General features: G+C 40.8%; 1 protein-coding gene across 1 annotated transcript; it reads right to left on the bottom strand.

Moving 5' to 3' along the window:
* Window positions 1-523: 523 nt before the first annotated feature.
* Window positions 524-19972, bottom strand: ireb2 (iron responsive element binding protein 2). Its single transcript, XM_004069484.4, has 22 exons — window positions 19882-19972; window positions 15363-15449; window positions 14125-14290; window positions 12401-12538; window positions 12055-12297; window positions 11824-11893; window positions 11253-11436; window positions 11002-11141; window positions 8712-8883; window positions 8514-8614; window positions 8255-8371; window positions 8009-8168; window positions 6902-7037; window positions 6254-6338; window positions 6006-6162; window positions 4844-4968; window positions 4639-4743; window positions 4420-4562; window positions 2345-2492; window positions 2128-2250; window positions 1852-2037; window positions 524-1776 (listed from the first exon to the last, which is right to left on the bottom strand). The coding sequence occupies exons 1-22, from the start codon at window positions 19904-19906 to the stop codon at window positions 1615-1617; spliced, it is 2973 nt and encodes a 990-aa protein (XP_004069532.1). The 5' UTR covers window positions 19907-19972; the 3' UTR covers window positions 524-1614.
* Between the last annotated feature and the right edge of the window lie 605 nt (window positions 19973-20577).

Here is a 20577-nt window from a genome sequence, read left to right as displayed (position 1 = left end):
TGTTCCCCGTGGTCTTTTAATTGTGATTATGCCATTTTAGCCTAAAATCTAGCAACCCTGTGTCGTTTTCTGGGACATAGTTTCCACAGAGCAGCAGGAGTTCATTAGAAATTCTCCTGAGTTGTGGGCAGGAGCAACCCCGGCCCCCCTTCCCATTGCTGAGAGCTCAGAGCAGGAGTTTGTGGCACACCTAACGCAATTTCTACGACACAGATATGATCTATTTCAAGTGGCTTCTTTTTTTTTTCCATCTGCTCCAGATTCACAACAATTTGAATAAAGAAATACTCAGAACTGCAATTTTATTTTCATTTTCTTTGTCTTCCATCTTCAGTTAAAAACACCATTTTCATTAGAGTGGCTCCTTAAGTACTTCTGGGAACACTTTTTCTTCAGTTTGAATAACATTGAATTGATTCTGTACAGGAACTTCCTGTAAATGTCACCTTGTGTGAACCTTAACTCCACCTTAACTCACGGAAGTGTTTGGATGAACTCTTGATAAAGCAACAGACCGTCACACTGCCAGCTTTACTTTTCCATTTATTAAAAAGTATTTACAGTCCGGTGCAGTGATACAAACAGCGCTTCTGTTTGTCCTCCATGGCGTGAGGCGGTGAAAGACGGGAGTGGCGGACCCTCCACTCACGACGTGCTCAAACTGAAGAGGCAGACGGTAAGACTCTGGCCGACTCTTCTGAGGAGGTCGACCATCGTGAAGCAGTAGGAGGAGGGGGAGGAGCCGTGTGGAGACATGGGTGAGGCACAAAGACGGCAGAGAAGATGAAGGTGGTTCCTGTTGGCAGCTGGACGAAGCAAAACAAAGCTCTACACGGATCTTCAGACCGTGACGCTCTTCAGTGTTGTGACGGCTATGCTCTGTAAATGGAGGTTGCAGGAGATCCGCTCACAAAAACACTGATCACATGCACATCAACCTGACAAGGACATGCCGACTGAACTCTGACGAACGTTAAAATCCAGGTCGCACTGAGACAGGAGGTGAGAAGACAGTCGAGGGGTGGAGCCATCACCAGACACGCCCCTGATCATCTCTGCCCTCAATCCCAGACAAAAGTGCAGATTCTTCCACAATGTCACACAAAGAGGGGGTGTAGTTACTTCCTTTCTGTCTAGTCAGATAAAAGGCGGAGTTCAACACACTACAAGTGCAGTCAGTGGGGGGCGGAGCTTAGCACCAGGACTGAAAGTAGGGACGATGGAGGAGGAGCCAGCTAACAACCTGAACTACGGAAGTGATTGTATGAATATACATAAAACACTGAATATACATAAAACCTGTAATAAGCCCAAATTTAGCATTCTTGGAAAAAAAAGTGTGTATTTGTCTGTTTGTGTAAGCGGACTCGATTTACATATATATATATATTTTGGAGTTTTTTTTTTTATAGAAGACCATAACAGATGGAAATGACTGGCGTCGCTGTTTCCTCTTGGTTGTGTGATGCATTCGCTGCTGCTGGGACACTGCTGCGCTGTAACTCTGGCGCTGCTCCTAAAGCATACATTCCAAAAGTCAGTGGAGCCTCCGGCGCTGGCAGACGGATCATCAGAGTCTCTCCATCAGGACGACAAACCAAAGACGGCTGCTGTTTATGGACATGGAGGGCGCTCGGCCGCACCGGCTCTGGGCTGCGAGCCACTTCTGAGAAAAGTCTGGGCGACGTACCGAAGAAGCCCCCCGTGTTGGAAAATGATGACATCTATCTGAGAGTCGAAGAGTGCGGTGACGGAGAAGGACGTTCCTTTGCTGGTCTGCAGGGCAGAAAGAGAGGCTTTGCTGAAGCGCGGTGGCGTCACACGGAGGCGGGCGCAGGTGCCGGCGCATACCTTAACGGTGAGCTGCTGCCTGGGACTCAGGCTCTCTGGCAGGACGATGCTGAAGCGCTCCTTCCCGCTGAGCTCCAGCGAGTCGGCGCTCTGGCCGGGCAGGAACTGAAGCGGCATGATGCCCATCCCCACCAGCTGGGACTTGTGGAGCTTCTCGAAGCTTTCGGCGATGACCGCTCGCACGCCCTGCAGGCACACAGAAACGCTTTACTGCCAAAACAAAAAACAGCAAAAAAGAAAACTCCAAAACGAGTGTTTGTTGTTGTTGTTGTTTACAAGCAAATAGGGCCCTTTGGCAACCCAGTCCCTGGAATTCCCAGAGCCGTACTCCTTTCCTGCCAGGATAACCAGGGGAACGCCATCTCTCTGGTAGCGGTCCGCTGCTTCAAAGACATCCAGCTGGAAGGATGAGCGCAGAACAGAGGAGCAGAGCAGATAAGCTAAACACAAACACAGGAAGGACGGCATCAGAAGGTTCTGCTGCAGCGCTCACCGTCTGGCCTGAAGGAATGTGCAAAGTCTTCGGGCTTGGCTTCCCGATGAACCGATTCAGGAGCTTGATGCTGGCAAACGTGCCTCTGGTCATCACCGCATCGTTTCCTCTGCGAGCGCCGTACGAATTGAACTCCCGCGGGGTCAGCCTATCCAAAACGCACGCACAAACACGGTGTGAGCAGCGTCCGCCGATCATTATCATCATCACAATTCCCTTTATTTTAAAGAGCTTCTTTGTGGCATAGAAAATACGCTGGGCGAGCTACACGCTCCGGGCTCCTAGTGAGCTAACAGTCTACTACAACAAGCTCCTGCCGCTCTGCAGAAACTATCCACTTAAAAGAAACACAATGCGTTTACTATTCTATTGAGAAATAAACATCTGTTACTCAGTACTCGTCCTTTTTGTTAACATGTTTTAGCTATTCCTCCTACTATCTGTAGTGAAAGCTATAAACTCCATAAAAGTATACGTGGTCTCACGATGAACATTTGGAAGGTTTCATTGACAGGTTTCAAGGTGAGGTGGGATCTCACTCCTGAATGGCAAGAGTGGTTGCCATGGATACTGTTGTACATCAATGTTTGTGTTAAGGGAAAGCTATAAACACCCGCTGTCAGTTTTTCACATTTTTTGTGAGAAAGAAATAACATGGAATCTGGATGAAAACATTTGGATTTAAAGTTGTATTTTAAAAAAAAACATTTTAGAATTTTTAGCCAATTGCACCAACGGCTTGATGTACCTCATGGAGAACTTGTGGAAATGCTGCGTTTATGTGATGTTTGAATGATCGTAAGATAGAAAAACAACAAATGTTCCAACCCCACATGGATGCTAGAGCGGAGTCCCCAAACTTTAACTTGTGAGGTCAACATTTGATGTTTTTTTTCAACTTTTATCTGTCTTTTATTGTAAAGCCCTATAATAAAGTTTTATTAATTCATGGTCCTTTTAATAAGATAAATAACACTATTTATGTAATAAAAAAAATGACCAAATAACTGTGATTTTTCAAAGACCAAAAGTCAGGAAAAAATAGAAAAACCAATAAATAGAAGATCCTCTCCCGTCGTTGACCAGCTGAGACTTTGAAGCTGCAGCTCCTCACGTCTCACAGTTTGCGCTCAAACTGAGCAGCTGAGTCCTGCACGTCTGTTTCTCATCCAGTAATAATGAAAGAAAGCACATTCTTCTGTCTTCTGCTGCAGCTACGCATATAACTGCGTTACCTTTTCACCAGTACAGAGTTCCCTCCTTTATTGCAGGAGTTACGTTCTAAAAATAACCATGATCGGTGAAATCCACAGAGTCTGATTACAAACGCTTATGGCAGTAAAACTCCTCACTGCACACTTTCTACACTTTTCTCAGACAGACATGAACATTTTCATCCTTTTCTCTGTTTAAATTCTGAAACTTTCATAGAATTTAGGTCAAGGATCTTAGAATGAAAACAAAGATCTGATTGATCACAAATTTCTGTAGATCTGAAGAGCTCCGCGTTTCTGTACAGGAGACACGGAGGAGATTGATTGACAAGGTCTCCATCCAATCAGGACACAGAACAGGGTGCGCTGTTTAAAAAAAGTAGCACAATCGCTCTAAATGAGTGAGCTAAACCGGGAAAGATGATCTGCGACGTAGAAAGGGAAGACTGTCTTCTGTTCTGTTTGACAGAGATTTTAGAGGGTTTCAGGCTGGAGCTCAGACTGCAGAAGAGGGGGATAAAATTTCACGTTCTATGCGGGTCGTGATAGTGTAGCCAGATCAAAATAAATGATATAACTGATATTGTTCAGTGGGCCGGACCAAACATGGAGGCGGGCCGGATCCAGCCCGTGGGCTGCAGTTTGCCCACCCCTGGTGTAGAATAAGCTTGAAGTATTTAGCACTGATCAGTATGGTAAAGAGAATCAAACAAATATCTGATCCCTGATTCCTGATGCAACATTTGATTTTGATCAAGTGTGAAACTCCGTGATCAGATCAGGCCGTCCCTCCCTGGAAATAACCCCATTATTAACGTTGGGCAGGACAGAGTCAATAAAAAACCAAAGCTTGAAACTGACCGTCTGCTCTGCAGGTATTTGGCGGCGGTGCTGGCCCTGGCGATGCTGCCCGCTGGCGAGATGTGGTCGGTGCTCACTTTGTCCCCGAGGAAGAGTAAGGCGTGAGCGTTCTCTATGGACTGAGGAGCGGGGAGCTCTTTGCTCTGAGACAGGGGAGAGGAGGATGAAAGGCGAAGTCAGGGTCCCGGCGCTCCCACAGAGAGCTTTCAGAGGACTTACCAGCTTGCTGAAGAAAGGTGGACAACGGATGTACGTGGACTTGGGATCCCACGGGAAAACCACCGAGTCTGGACTTTCAATGTTGTTCCAAAACGTGTTCCCTTTCTGGAAGAGAGCGGAACATCTGTCAACATTTACTCACATTAAGAAACGAACTTTCCTTTGCATCTCCATTAAAAAGACAGCTTTAGTTTCATCTCCTAACCTCCATCCTTCCCCTGAGATCCTTGAAGACAGAGGAGATGACCGTGTCCTCCTCCGTCTGCTGGACCTCCTCTCTGGACGGCCAGATATCACTAAGATACACCTCCTTTCCGCTTGAAGATAAACCTGATCAAAGACACACAACAACTCTATTGTTACTTTGCAAAAGAAAGAAAACACTACAAATACACCAGAGCCACTATTTTGTAATTTTCTCCCGTTTAGTCCAATTACTCAGGTCGCGGTGGGCGGGGCTAATCGCCGCAATTTGAAGCCTTCTGTTCACATTGATGATTAAAATTGTTATTTGACAGTACAGAAGTTATTTGTTGAAAAAAACGTTCTAAAGAACTTTTATTTGTGAAACAAATGCTTGAGCCTGGAAAATGGTTTGTTCTTTTTTTTCAATGTATAATAGAGAATTTAATTGTAAAAAAAATAAAGGTTTCTACTTCACAGATTTTGTCTATCAGGGGTTCTTTTTGGAACGTAACCCCCCCGAAAAACAAGGGTTTACTGATCTATATATATATCTATATATATATATAGATATAAATGTATGTGGTTTTTTTCTTTTCTTATTTCTTTTTTTTAGTTGTCAAAAACAGGGTTTTTTTTGTCCATCAGCAGGACAAGAGGACCAGCATCCTTATCAAAAACCAAAAAACAAGGTCAGCTGTCATGAGGTGTTAAAGATGAGGTCAAGTTTTACAAAATGTCTTTTTAAGGATTAAACACAAAAGGCTCAGTTTGCAGAAATTGCTGGCAACGTTCTTTTTCAGCAAAGTCGGAGATTACCCAACCTGGAAGGATCATCCTAAAACCAAAACTTTACTTTTCTCCTCAACACCTAAAAGACAGCGAGGGAGATTGTTGAATCAGATGAAAAAGTGTGAAGAAGGCAGATTTTGATCAACTTGAGTGTCTAAAAAAGCTTTTTTTTTGAGTGGCTTCAAACATCGGGTCATGTTTCTTAAATAACTTGTACAGCTGGCGCCGGCTGGATGATTTGAGGCGTTCAGACGCACAACAGAGCAGAAAACAGTCATTTCTGCATAAACGTGTGTGTGTGCAGCACACTGAATCACCACAAAAAGCCCATTCACTGTGATTTAAGCACCAAAATCCTCCCATGATCCTCACACGCAGATCCCCGCCCTTACCTAACGGCTCCTTCTCAAAGTCGATTCCCACAGTGCCCGCAATGGCGTAAGCCACCACCAGGGGAGGGGAGGCCAGGTAGTTGGCACGCACGCAGTCGCACAGGCGTCCTTCAAAGTGCCTGTTGCCGGACAACAGACCGCAGGTCACCAGATCCCCCTGAAATGAAGACGTTCATTATTAATGGGTTAAAACAAACAAGCAAATAGAAAAAAAGCACAGAGGAGGATCACAGATGGTGGAAAACTACCTGTTTGATGGCGTCCACGACGGCGTCCGGTAACGGTGCTGTGTTTCCAACGCAGGTGGCACAGCCGTAACCGATCACCTGAAACCTGTGGAGATATAAACACCAACGTTAGTGAAATAAGTCCAGACAACTTGAAAAAATAAAAAGACCAAATCTGAAAGTTTACTGGAAAAACTCCCCCAGTGAGCAACAAACGTTGAATTTGAAGTTTTATGGATTTATCATAGATTTGAAATATTTTACTATTTTAAACTAATGGCTTTTAATATTGATGGCTTTTATGGCTTTATTTTTTTTATTGTGTGTGTTGAATGGAAGCAGCTGGCCGCTTTTTAATTTCCTTCAGGATTAATAAAGTTTCTTCATCTCTTATCTCTCTGAGAGAAAACATAATCATATCACTGAAAAAAGAATTAAAGGATCCAAACATACAATCAGCGATAGAGAGCACCTTTTTTCCAGTTTCAGGTTGAGAAACATAGCTTTTGTTCAGTCAGATTACAGGGGGAAAAAACAGATTTTATGCAACTATCAGATGGAATAGAATCTGTTTTAAACTTGGTAGAAGTGGAGTGACATCAGAGGACAGAAAATCTCTAAAACATTGACTTCCAGCAGGTCCAGAGCAGTGGTTTCCAGTGGTTTTACCCCAGCTGACTGAAGTAAGGCAGAACGCCGCTGCTGTTGAGGTAGTGAGTGACCATCCCACTTCCAGGAGCCAGACTGGTCCGGATGTAAGGCTTGACAGTGAGGCCGGCTTCCACGGCCTTTTTGGCCAGAAGACCTGCAAAATAAGACGAGAATTAAATCAATAAAATGGTCTGTAGGCGAGAATGGGCAGCACAGAGGAGCATGAGGCATAAAAGAGGCTAAAAAATGTTTTTGTTTGCAATCAGTAAAACAAGCCTAAACAGCTGAAATAAAAGTACTTGGCATAAAAATCAAATCCTACATGCTTTTCTACTGAAGTGGAGATTCTGCCTTGAAAGGATCCCTTACTGGCTGAACGAAGACAAGAGGTTTTCAAACAAGATTGTCTCGATCTTATCATCAGTTTGTCTTCTATAGCTGCGTTCACACCGAATGCAAGGAGTCACCGGTCAAATGCGATTGGAGGTTTTGAGTGTCAGACATGCTGCAGCAGCAGCGTGTTTCAGGCTAAAGATTTTGCTACACATCCCGATGGTTCTAGAGTTCAAATATCTGGACTCGGGCGAAAACTCTGAACCTTCTCCCCCTGAACTTTATCATACTTTTCTTATTTATTATTATTTCCCTCCTTGGACTAATGTGGGACAGGAGGTCGTTAACTGGTTCACAGAGAGACGGAGGTACCGCTGAAAGCGGCTGACATTCAGACGCAGCTCCTGCAGCAGACTTTGGTGAAGCTCACCGCACTGAGAGAATCTCATGAACCCAGACATGGAGACGTGATTACAGAGGCTTTTGTAGAGCCCCTGAAAACAAATAAACGTGAACTCTAAACATCATTTATGTCTTCCATTATGCAGAGATAAAGCCAAACGTTTTTGACGGTAGCTCCACACACACACAGCAGGAGAGAAAGCTTTACAAAGACTTTTAGACAAGCTAGCAAATCTTGTTCAGTGTGAACGTAGAGTCGCTCCTTATTTTACTTCTCCTCCACCACTGACATCAGTGGCTTTTTATGAACCAGTTTGTAAGCTTTTTTTTATTTTCTAGCAGTAAATCAATCACTTCTAAAGCGCTTCATGGCGTCAGTCAGGCCCCCACCTGCAGTCAGCATGACAGACGGATTGCAGTTATTGGTGCAGCTGATGACGGCGGCGATGACCACCGAGCCGTGCACCAGCTGGTACTCCTGACCGCAGTGCAGGAAGGGGACCCGAGTCTCCTGCTTCTCCTTGGAAATGTGGAAACCTTTAAAGCCCACCTGGGATGGAGAGAGACGTTTGTGAGGAGTCAAAGGCGGCGCTTCGGCCTGACTAAACCCCCCGTGTGCGTTCTTTTGCAGCTCACCTTCTCTTCCAGACAACTCTGAAAGTCTGCCTTCATGTTACTGACCGCCACCCTGTCTTGGGGCCTTTTGGGGCCACTGACGTGGGGCACCATGGAGCTCAGGTTGATCTCGATAACCTGCAAAGGCATCAATGCTTTTCTATCAGTTCGTTGTGGAAAGAGGTGCGCCAAACGCTCCGGAGAACAGCAGCCATGTAGGAACGATGGAACATGAAAGAAAAGTGTTTAGATACGGAGGAGCAGATTTTGGGGAGTTTACCTCGGAATACTGGACGTCTTCCGGAGGTTCTTCATAGCTTCGGAAAAGTTTGACTGCCTTCACGTAAGACTCCATCAATTCAAGTTTTTCATGGCTGAAATCTGCAACAGCGAGTTCCAACAACAGCTTTAATCACCGAGACCCAACAGACTGAGCACAAAGCGTCCGGGTTTTACAGCTAAACGCTGAGCGGCTCACTTGTCTTTTTAAAGTGCTTGAGTGTGACTCGGTCGATGGGGAAGAAGCTGACGGTGGCGTTGTACTCCGGGCACATGTTGGCGATGGTGGTCCGGTCAGGAGCCGACAGCTGGGAGACTCCGGGTCCGAAGAACTCAACGAACCTCCCAGCGATGCCAGCCTGCCGCAAGTGCTGAGAAAGCAGTGCAAAAGAAACGTTAACACAGTGTTCAGGAAAGGTCTGGATGATTCCAAATATGAAGAACTCCTGCAGAAATAGAGGAATCGTTTTCCTTTTTTTTGTTAGGTGGGAAGGAGAAAAACAAAGTTCTTTGCGCTGGAACGTTTCATTGTTCACAAGAAGCTAAGGAGCAGAACGAATGAGAAATTTATTTACTACAACTGTGTGGTAAAAGTCCGATTTGAACTGGAACTTTTATAATTCCACAGGTTTTTCCTCTAGTTCCTCTAGAGGAAAAACAACTATTTTCAAGTTAGAAGTTATTATTGAAAATTATCGCAACTTTTAGGAAAAACAGCTGCAACTTCAAAATATTTTTGCCTCAATTATTACAAAAAATGCTACCAAGATGGTGGACAGACCGGACATCAATACAGACCATAGAGTTTCTCTCTTTTTTTTTTTTTGGTTGCTGGATTTTTGTCGAGGAAAACAGTGTACTTGGGCTCCAAAAAGGTTGAAAAACCCCTGCTGCAGTCCACGTCCTGTTCTGTTTCAATCAGCTGACTGACTTTGTTGTTGGTGCTTTAAGCTGAGGGAGCTCAACACCAGTGACTAAGTTTACCTAATAGAGAGCATTCAGTCTGTGGGGTCATATCCTTAATGACATAATTATACGTTCAGAAAGAACAGGAATATTGGGATTCCCGTGTTTCGGAGCATTTTCTAAATAATACACCGTCAGCAGCAGGAGACGTCATGAAGGAAGAAGTGGATATTTTCCCATCAACAACATAAAGAGCCTGTGTTTGATTATTCCCAAACATGCAGAGAGTTGGGGAAAAAGTTCACAGAATGGGAAAAGAAAGAAGGGGTTATTTTTTAGGGATCAAGAACATTAGAATACAGCGTTAACTTCTGCACGCCTTTAAACGAGCCTAAAGAGTTAAAGTGCTACAAAAAGCATCACATGGGTTTCTCCCGTTATCAGGAATGCCTGTTTACGTAGCCGAGAGTTATTTAATATATAATCTCATTATGCTAAATGATTAGAAGTGGAAGTGCTCAAACAGTGAATCAGTAAAAAATGTCATTCATACGCTCAAAGTCCAACTGGTTTATTTGTGCTTAATGAAACAATGGATAATTTAAACTTTAGAAAATGCTTTTGTTTGGTTAGAAAAACACGTTTTCAACATGAGTGATGACAAGTAATTATCACTACAATTAAATTAAAATGTATATTTTGATGAAATAAGTTAAATTAATAAAATAATTTAAAGTTATATACAAATATAATATATATATTACATACATTCTACATAATATATACATAAAAAAAGAAAGACTAAATATAAATGACTAAATTAATAAAACATGTAAAAACACTGAACCTGGATCTGGATCCTTAGTCTTTCTTTTTGGGACTCCCAAATAAAAATGCAATGTCTAAAGAAAAGAAAAGACCGTACCATGTGTGGATTTATGCTGCAAGACTTTAGTTTTGTCAAAGGTTTTGTTCAGCTTGTTTACATTCTGAGCCTGTTAGTGTCCATTTTAATTGATATTTTTATAATTTAATATATTTTACATTTAAAAACAATCTTTCTAAATGTTTTCAATCAAAAAAATATTGAGGCTTAATACAAAACAATAAAGGACAGTTAAAAAACTGTTTTTAAAAATTAAATTATATTCTTTGTTGAAAATAATAAACATATAGATACATACAAAATAAATCAACTACATAATAGATAAAAGAAACATATATAAATCTTAATACGTTTTAAAAAAAAAAAACGCTTTACAAAATAAAAAAAGAAATATTTGAAATAAATTCATTAGAATAAATTAGATTATTTTACATTAAAAATAATAAATAACATTTCCTTCAAGTTTTTTTTTGTTGATGGTTTAAAACAAATAAATAAATTTAACTATAGCAATATTCTAACTTCCTGAAAGTCAACTTGATCCACAGACTTGACTGTCATCGTCACAGTTGGACTGAGAACGTCAGACGGACGTCCCTGTTTCCTGTTTATTTGTTGTTTCACAAAGAACAAATCAACAAAGCATAAAAACACAGCAACACCACAGAGACACCACCAGATCCAGCAGGAGGGCTACCTTTGTGATGCCCAGCACGATGTCTATGGATGTGCTGAGAGGGTTGATGGAGCCCACCAGTTTACAGCCCACCACCTGAGGGAGAGTCAGAGACACGGGCTGGCCGAGCATCACGGCTTCTGACTCAATTCCCCCCACGCCTGACAGGGAGAGACCAGCAGTCAAGTTACATCAACTTTCTCTTTTTCTTCACCTTCCTGCTCCGCAGAAAGAAACATCTTACATGAGTCCCTACCCCTAGCCCTTCTCACCCCATCCTAGGATCCCCAGCCCGTTGATCATGGTGGTGTGGGAGTCTGTTCCCACCACACTGTCCGGGTAGATCACACCGTCGCTGACCTGCGCCACCCGCGACAGGTACTCTAAATTGACCTGATGAACCGCACCCACGTCTGGAGGAACCACGTTCACGTTCTTGAATGCTTTGGAGCACCACTGTTTGGAAACACAGAGAAAAATGTTGAGGGCAGACAAGAACGCCTTCACTGTTTTTCAGAAATCACACCATTCACAACTTTTTCCGGTCAAATCGATGGTTAAAAGCTCTACTGAAGACCCATTCTGATCATCGTTTGATCTATTAGAAGAGCGTCCCCGGTTGTCTTTTGATTATGATTATGCTGTTTTTAGACAAAAACCAAAAACCTGTGTAGTGAAGAAGACTATGAAGGTGGATGCTGTGAGCGAGGAAGATGCAGAGGACAGGGTTAGATGAAGGCCAATGATTCTCTGTGGAGACCCTCTCAAAGGAGACGCTGACAGACATCCCATTGGTAATAAATAAGTGATAAAAACCGAAATGTCAGGCTTTTCTTCTGGTACCTTAAAGAACTGAAGCCTCTCCTTGTTTCTTATCAGTTCCATTTCCTGATTCTTCACAGCCGTTTCAGTTCTGCAAATAAAAAAGCTTTTAAATGACTCAAAAGTGTTTCTCTGAGTATGAGAACCATATGACTGATCTAAGAATAAAATGTGAGTCTTAGAACTTGGTTCAATGCTTAATTCAGTAACTACCATGGCACAAACACAGATGGTAGTACATAGTGAGCTTACTCAGACACAGGCTTTAGGTGGAAGGGGCAGAGAAGAGGCGTGTTCTCAATCTGCTGGACTGCTGCTGGACGTCCTCCTGAGGAGGCCGGCGGGTCGCTACAGGCGGCTTTGCTACAGGAGCCCTGCTGGCCTCCGCAATGTGAGCCGCCTCTGGATGGAAGCCTGGAGGGCACAGAGCGAGGAGGAGCCAGGCTGGGGGTCGCACTTTCCCCTCCACCGGGGTTTGGAGCATTCTGTATGGCACTGTGAAATAAGGAAATATGAGAAACATAAAAACAAACTAAGATTGTATTTGCTGACTTCATAGAAGAAGAAGAGAAAATGCAAAAGATAAAAGCAAACTCACCATTTGCTGAAATCAATCTGTAATGAGTGATCTACAATCAGGTCTGTGGGGCATTTAGGGTTGACCAAACTGGGGTCTTCGCCGTGTTTAGCCACGGCGTCCCTCATGGCTGCCAGGTCCACCATGGCAGGAATGCCACTGACAAAACAAACAGGTTTTAAAATGTGTAAATAATCCTGTTGGGAAAGACAATCATAGCTGTAGATGGAGTTGTTGTTTCTCTTTCGGCTTTTCCCATCAGGGTCGCCACAGCGAACGAGTCGGCGCCGCAAACCAGCACGAGCTAAACCGGCTGTAGATGGAGTTACATGTCAAAAAAGATCCTTGCAAATGTAACCCAACAGCTGAGAAACACAGGCAACTTTGAGAAAATCCCAAAGCGCTCAGTCAGGATTCAGAGAACCACAGCTCTGTGCAGCAGTGGTCTCCAAACCCCCGGGTGGTGGACCAGTACCGGTTCACGGTTCATGGTACTGGGCCACAGAGACAGTTGCACGGAAACAAATTAAAGTAAATTAAAACGTCTGCTGGAGACTTCCAGTTTATATATTCTAGGTAATTCATAGATAGACGTTTTCTGGTGATTCATGATGCCAAAATCTGGAGAAAACAGCAGGTTTATCAGTTTCTAACAAAGGCATTTATACTGGAGGTGGGGGAAGGGCTACCGGTAATTTCATGGAATCGACTTTGGAACCACTGCTAATCCAATCCTATGAAACAATCCTATCAATCCTGTTCAAATGACAGCATTGCCACTCATTCAACACAGAGAGAAAACAGCACAAACATGCTTCAGTGCATTTCTCTTTCACTAAGGTAACGGTTTTTTTTTGTCTTCCTCATTCATTTAGCATAACTGGTAGAAAAGCCAAATTTTCTTCTTAAACTTTTGCAATAACCTTACTCATACCATGTTACTATTCAACCAAACATTTTGAAATTTACCAGCTATAATAATAAAGATTTGCCTAATTTTTGTGGTCAGTGGTCCTCAACCCGGGGCTGCAGACCAGTACCGGTCCAAGGGACAGTTAGTACATGGAAAAAAAACATGACCTACTTTCTTTCTGATTTTAAAGGAAGTTTTTTTTCTTTGGAAAACTACTAGATTTTCGTCACCACATCCAACTCATTGTTGACGCATATCAACAATGAGCGGCTCGGTCCCGTGTTGAAAATACATCCGCTATTTTATTAAAGAGGCTGCTCCGACCACTTAAGCTAGATAATTCACAAAAAACAAATCTATTTGGAAAGTTGCTTTTTTTTTACAGAAAAAAAGGGAAACCTTTGACTTCAAAATAAAAGACAGCTGCTTATGACAAACAAATACCAGGAATCTGAATTTGGATTTATAGCCAAAGTTGTTCCTATTTACCATAATAATAATGGCTAATAATTAGCAACAGCTGTCTAATGTTATGAATTTCTGCTAATAAAGTTGCAGAAATTCACATTTATTATTATATTTAGAAAATATCAGTTTTAGTGACTTATTTATTTCGCACCTACAAAAATGTATATGAAAACCATGAAACCAGCTGCAGATACTTTACAGAGGAAGAAGAGAAACTTTACCATGAAAAATAAAACAAATATTAAACAACCACTTCAGACTTGTACAGGCCTGTGAAAAACTGTTGTCAGACATTAAACCGGTCTGTGGTCTGAAAAAGGTTGGAGATCGCCGTTTCACAGCACCTCAAATGCTGTCAACTCACGTGAAGTCCTGCAGAAGGACTCGTGCCGGAGTGAAAGGCACTTCGGCTTTATCCTGCTGCTGCTGCCAGTCCAAGATGTTCTCCACGTCGCCCTCTGTGGTATAAAAGCCATCGCAGTTGCGTATCGCTGCCTCCAGAAAGACACGGATGGACAGAGGCAGCCGGTCTGGAAAACACAACCAGAAAAAAAAAAGGCTGATTCATCTGGAGTTCCCACTGAAAACAAACATCAGAGTTGGTTCAATATTACCTCAGACCTTTTGCAAACTGAAGAAGCCAAATCTCCCAAATATTAGTTGAACCAACCCTTTTAATCACTAGTTAAAAAATTCTTAACATTTTCACAGCTAGTTTGACTAAGAAAATGTACAAATAAATCATCAGATAAACAATCAGACACAAAAGTTTTGTCAGTTTCAGGTCTTGGAGCACTGAGGTGTGGGTGACCTCACTCCCCCCCATTTATCCATCCATCCATCCACTTCTGCTCTTCCAGGACCAGGCTGGAGGGTCAGCAAGTGAAGATGCCCAGAGCAGCCGCTCTACTCCCAGCTCTCGCTGGGTGATCCAGCTTCTCACCCTAACTGTAAAGCTACGTTCACACCACTCTCAGAAATGGTTGTTCAAGCAACCACTTCCATTGAAAGGTCGATGGAAACGCGTAAATGCCCGTTTTGAGGTGCTAAAAACCAAAACTCAGTGGAAATGGTTGTAACAATTTTAGACTCCTTTTATTTCAAGCCACACCATTTAAGCCCCAGAACTCTGTAACTTAAAGTTATGCTACTGACTAAAGCCAAGCAGGAACTGATCCAAAACAACACGCAGCAGAACCGTTTTCCACAGATGAAGCAGGGATTCAAAACAAAAGTGTCAGGGACTTAAGACGACCGCAATCTACAAACCCTCAAGAACTGAAGAAACCTCAAAACAAGTCAAAATGAATCCAAATGATGATGTGAGACACAGATAACGTCATAGAAAAATCAATCACAGCAACTTAGAGGGCTGACAAGACATTTAATCATCGGCAGGTTTTTTTCACATTTTTGCATTTTGGCTTTGTTTTCTTAAAATACTGTCTGAGGTTTTTCTGTTTGGCTGAGGTTCTCTAAATGTCTTATTCTCAGTTAGGGCTGCTAAAGCCTTTTTGTTTTCCAATATGCACTAAACTTTGCTAAACATTAAAAGCAAAATGTCTTAATGAAATCTTCAGCAGGAGTGATTCCTGAACTCACCGTATCTCGGATCGTTGAGTTTCAGCGGGTTGAAGAATTTGATCTTGCCATCTTTCAGCGTGTCGATGACATGAGAGTATGGGTGCTCTGCAGAGGGAACGCAAACATTTGCATCAGAACACCAAATTTAGCAGCCCTGCTACACATGGTAGAGACATTTCCAGCAGTAATTGTCCTAAATGTTCTCTGGTGTGCGTACACTCAGAGATATTGAGGCGAAGCTTTGCGGTCTGGAAAAACAGAACTACTGTGATTCAGCGAGGAACTGACATTAAAACAATGTGATTAAGACCAGCCAGGAACATCCAAAATAGATTATGATTTAATCTTTTCATTAAAAAAAACAATACTTTAGTGTGCAGGATTCACAGCAGGACATCAGGTTTTAACTTCAGCTCTTGTTTAATTGTGGTTGTCACAACTCTGATCTTTCTTTTAGACCACATTTGTCAAACTCAAGGGCCCGTGGGCCAAATGTGGTCCGCCATGTCATTTTATGTGGCCCGTGAGAGCCTAAAAGTTTTTAATTTCTTAGAGTAAAAAATGGTGTGTATTTATTCATATCTAGGGGGAATTGGATTTAAACTATCGGGTTGGGCAACTATACATTAGAACTTAAACACCGACCGTATAACCTAACCTGACAGAATCAAATGTAAAAGGATTTATGCTAGAGTAACAAGCAAACATATGTTTTTTATGTAACTGTAATTGTCACTTTAAAAAGTTATAGTAAACAGCGTTAGAAATAAGGGGGGGGAATTGGTTGTCCGGAGGACAACCTGGCAAGTAATATTTGGTTGTCCTTCGATACCAATATTCAACAGCAACGAAACCTATTCAGGTGTCAGTACTTACATCTTTATTTCTTCTATACATCTAATATCAACTGCCTCTTATGATGGACATTTAAAAAACTCTTTAAATATTAAAAACAAACTTTTTACTAAATATTGAAGCATCTGGTTACACAAAGTATTGCCATGTAAATACTGTTACGGTCAAATGAAAAAACTTTATCTTACCCTATAATTTATCAGAAAATTGATTACATCAACCAACACTGTAACCTAATGAGTATTTTTAAAATTTAGAACACTTGTATGGACTGGGACTACTACAGCACTCCAAATATAAAGTAATATTTATATGTGATGAAAAGTTATAATATGATATTACATCTATTTCAAATAAACACGTGTAAATGATCCCATGTTTACATTGTGCCCTGCAGTAGCAGTAAAGACTAATATCCCTGATCTTTTAAACAAGACATGCAGGTGAAATGTTGTCATTTTTGACAAGTAATTTCAGATAAGTTCCTCTAGGGGTATGTCATGATCATCCACGTCCGACTCCGTCTGCTGAGGCTGATGCCGCTCACGTCTTCGGGCGTACTCGGTTCGTTCGGAAGTCACGTGACATCGTTCGTGTACACTCGGTTTTATCTTAAAAAGTCGGACGTCGGTTTCCCAAAAACTTTGAAAAATAGTAAAAAAATACCAAAATGTTGAATAAATGACCAGGTTGTCACACGGACAACCATCAGGTTCATTTTTGGTTGTCCTCCGTGACATCTGGTTGTCTCGGACAACAGGATAACCGCTTATTCCAACGCTGGTAAATAAATAATGAGTTATTTAACATTAAGGAGTAGTTACATTTATTTTTCATTACATTTAGTTACATGTATAAGTTATATCTGGCCCTTTGAGGATAGCCACTATGCTGATGTGGCCCTCAGTGAAAATGAGTTTGACACCCCTGTTTAAGACACAGAAACGCCTCAAAAAACAGCATCAGCCCTGACACCATCACAAACCAAACTTTACAAAACCTTTACAAGACTGTGAGAGCCAACATAAATGAAAAAAAAAAGTATTTGAGAATAAAGTCTTCAAATTAAGAGAAACAAGTTGTCATTTTGCGAGGATAAGCCAGGCTTTTAGGATAATAAAGTTGGTTGTGTAAGCCTCCATTCATGTTACGTGCTGACTGAATCCATTGACCATTTTGCTTATCCCAGGAATCTATGTGCCATATGCAAATTTAGGACCACTACAAACCAAACCACTGCAAATTTAATATTTATTTCTTTATTTAATAAGAATCTCATTTTTGATAATAATTTTTCATAATAATTTTAGTAATATTTTTAATTATCTAATATAAATGTAATTTGTGATGTCCTTTATTGATGTTATATTATATAGATTATTTCTGAATGTCATGTTGCTGCCACAGATAAATGAAATTTCCCCACTGTGGGATTAATAAAGTCATCTATTTATCTATCTATACTTCCAATGACATAAACAGCAACTCCAACCATTTCTTCCACCAAGTCTGTGTGCCATTTTCTTATGCAGAGGCCCAGTGTCTAGCAAATTATTTTCAAAGTCCACATACTAAAACAATAATCTAATGTTGACTCATTAGTGTTTCCTTATTTCTGAAACCAATGCTAAAGTTACCACTTATAGTTACTGTTGTTGCTATTACAGCCCTTTTCCTCTTAAGTTTACGACTTGCACATTTTTAACTTATAAACTTATGTTATTCTCATAAAATGTTGACTTTTGTCCTCATAATTTTACAACTATGTTTGTAAAATGTTGACTTTTTTCTCATCTATTTATTTACACTTTTATTTTTATGATGGCCCTAATACTCTGTCGTACAAGATTATATATCATCAGAATAATTAAACTATATCTTTCATCTCAGTCCCACACACTTTTTAAAGTCCCACTTTGATCATCTTTAATCCAAAAGTGATTAAAGTGGTTGGTTTCAGAAATAAGGAAACACTAATGAGTCAAAAAGTGATCAAAGTATTCCCCGTGGTCTTTTAATTATGATTATGCCATTTTAGCCCAAAATCTAGCAACCCTGTGTCGTTTTCTAGGACAGTTTCCACAGAGCAGCAGGAGTTCATTACAAATTCTCCTGAGTTGTGGGCAGTAGTGTTGGCACGGAGCAACCCTGGCCCCCTTCCACTTCCCATTGCTGAGAGCTCAGAGCAGGAGTTTGTGGCACACCTAACGCAATTTCTACGACACAGATATGATCTATTTCAAGTGGCTTGTTCCCCCCCATCTGCTCCAGATTCACAATGATTTAAACAAATGTGCAAGTGTTTGCAGGGTAGTTTTTGTTATGATTATGCCATTTTTACCCAAAGGCTCATAAGAAATTTGCCTGACTGTTGGCACATCACTGCTACAAGATTTTATGATTTGAATTTTTTTTTAAATACTCAGAAATGCCATTTCAAACTTAATTTTCTTTATACATGTCCAACATCATGCGAAAAATGCTACAAGAACAAGTTAAAAAAATATTTTCAACAGTGGGTCTTTAAAAAGGAACCAGTAAACCTGCAGTAAAGACACGTCGCCTCCTGTGTCTACTGGATTTCCTCTAAACTCAATGACAGCAAACCATAAACAATCCAAAAGGGCTATAATTTAGCTCACTTTACGTACTTTTACTGAAAATAAGCCCTTTTGTTGCTGTAGATGTAGGGTTTCATTAGTGTCAGAGCAACTATCTATTCATTTTAAAATAACACAATTTTATGCATTTATAAACCCCTCATTTCCCTTAGTTATTTGGTAGGTTTAGCTATAAGACAACAGCCTTTGTCAGGTGTTTGGAGAAAGCTGAGTGGAGTATCTCACTGTATTGTCACTAAACAGGTTTAGCTTTCTTTAGCAAAGATGGAAAAAAAGAGAGAGAGATAATAGCGTAAATAAACTGATAATAACCTTTTTTTTCACTTCCTATTTACTTCAGACATTCACTAAGTATTTAATTAAACCGAAAAAACACGTCTTAAAGCTGGAAATGCGTTGCTATCATGTCAATTCGTGTTTTTGTTTAGATATTTTAAGCTAAAGCTTATTTCCGTGCTTTTGTTTTTCTTAGATATCTTAGTAAGAATTCTTACCATGGAAAAAAACATTTTTTGATTTAATACGAGGGGGAAAAAACACCTCCGAAAAGTGATTTACTTATTATCTACAGCTTAAATGACGTCTGGGTTCATTTCCAATTTAAAAATAAATTCTAACATCTAAACTGATGTTTGGTGGAGCTGAAGCAGAACTACTAGCAAAGCTTCAAGTTGCTAGCATCGGTCCCTTATCGTAAAGCACACCATGAGCTACGTACTTATCACGCTACCCCAAAACCATTCACGAGATAACCAGAAACAAACGACGTCACATCAAACGCACACGAAAGTCCTGCCGGTGAAAGACAGCGCTGAGAACTATCATGTTTTACGTTACTGCTTAGTTATAAGACAAGCATTATCAAGCTAACAAACGTTAGCTAGCTTGTTGTAATTCTGACAAAGTAAGGCCGAAACATTGTATATAACACTTGCTTTGGGCAAGCAGCAGCTAACTATAGTGATAGTTAGTCTTTTTTAAAGTCGTCGCCGTCTTTTAAGACTACGCCATGCATCGGATGAAAGCTATCCGTAGAAGGTTCTCCAAAGACAACCCTTTACCTTTGATTTGGGTAGCGAGCGCCATGATGACTCCTGAAATTAACACGACCCGTAGGAGCTACTGCAAAGGCACCGGCAAGCCGACCAATCAGAAAGCGGAATTCTGAGGCCACGCCCACATGCATGAACCCGTGGAAATAAAATATAAACTGATTTAAAAAACAGATTGATCATTTTAGTTCTATTTCTGTTCTTTTAAAAAAACTGCATTCTGACATTTCCCTTTTTTTTAAAGAAACCTACAAATCTAATATTAAAATACAACAACAACAACAACAATAATAAGATAAGTGTTTTGCTAAATTATGAATAATATTAACTATATTCACAGCTTTTTTTGTTAGCATGTTATTGCGTTAATTCTAAAAAATTATTACTCATAAAATCTTTGACATTTTATAGTTGATATCTAAAGCTGCCTGTATTTTTAAATCCAAACTTTAAAGCTACGACTAATTGCAAAAAAGCCCCTCTTATATGGGGCCATACCCCTTTTCTCATTGCAAGGGGAAACAAAAGGAAAAAGGAAAACTCATATTTTTATGCTCACATGTTGAAATAACTACTTTATTACCTCAATTTTACTTTTAATTATTATACTTTTTGTGTTTAAAAACACATTAAGGTATTTCTATTCAACTAGAATATTTTTTATTATATGTATTACTGTACGGTCATAAATAACTAAACTAAACG

The sequence above is a fragment of the Oryzias latipes genome, chromosome 6, assembly GCF_002234675.1.
Source record: "Oryzias latipes chromosome 6, ASM223467v1".
In the NCBI taxonomy this organism is placed as follows: domain Eukaryota; kingdom Metazoa; phylum Chordata; class Actinopteri; order Beloniformes; family Adrianichthyidae; genus Oryzias; species Oryzias latipes.
The sequence above is the reverse complement of the archived record's forward strand: the minus strand, read 5'-3'. Positions and strand labels throughout refer to the sequence as shown.

What these genes read in the sequence shown, in the direction of transcription:
- ireb2 (XM_004069484.4), bottom strand. Translation starts at nt 19,906, where the DNA reads ATGGCGCTCGCTACCCAAATCAAAG. An exon ending in GTCCTTCTGCAGGACTTCAC is followed by an intron (nt 12,539 to 14,124) that starts GTGAGTTGACAG and finishes TTGTTTTGTCAG; the next exon opens with TGGCATTCCTGCCATGGTGG. An exon ending in GGCAGCAGCTCACCGTTAAG is followed by an intron (nt 1,777 to 1,851) that starts GTATGCGCCGGC and finishes TCTGCCCTGCAG; the next exon opens with ACCAGCAAAGGAACGTCCTT.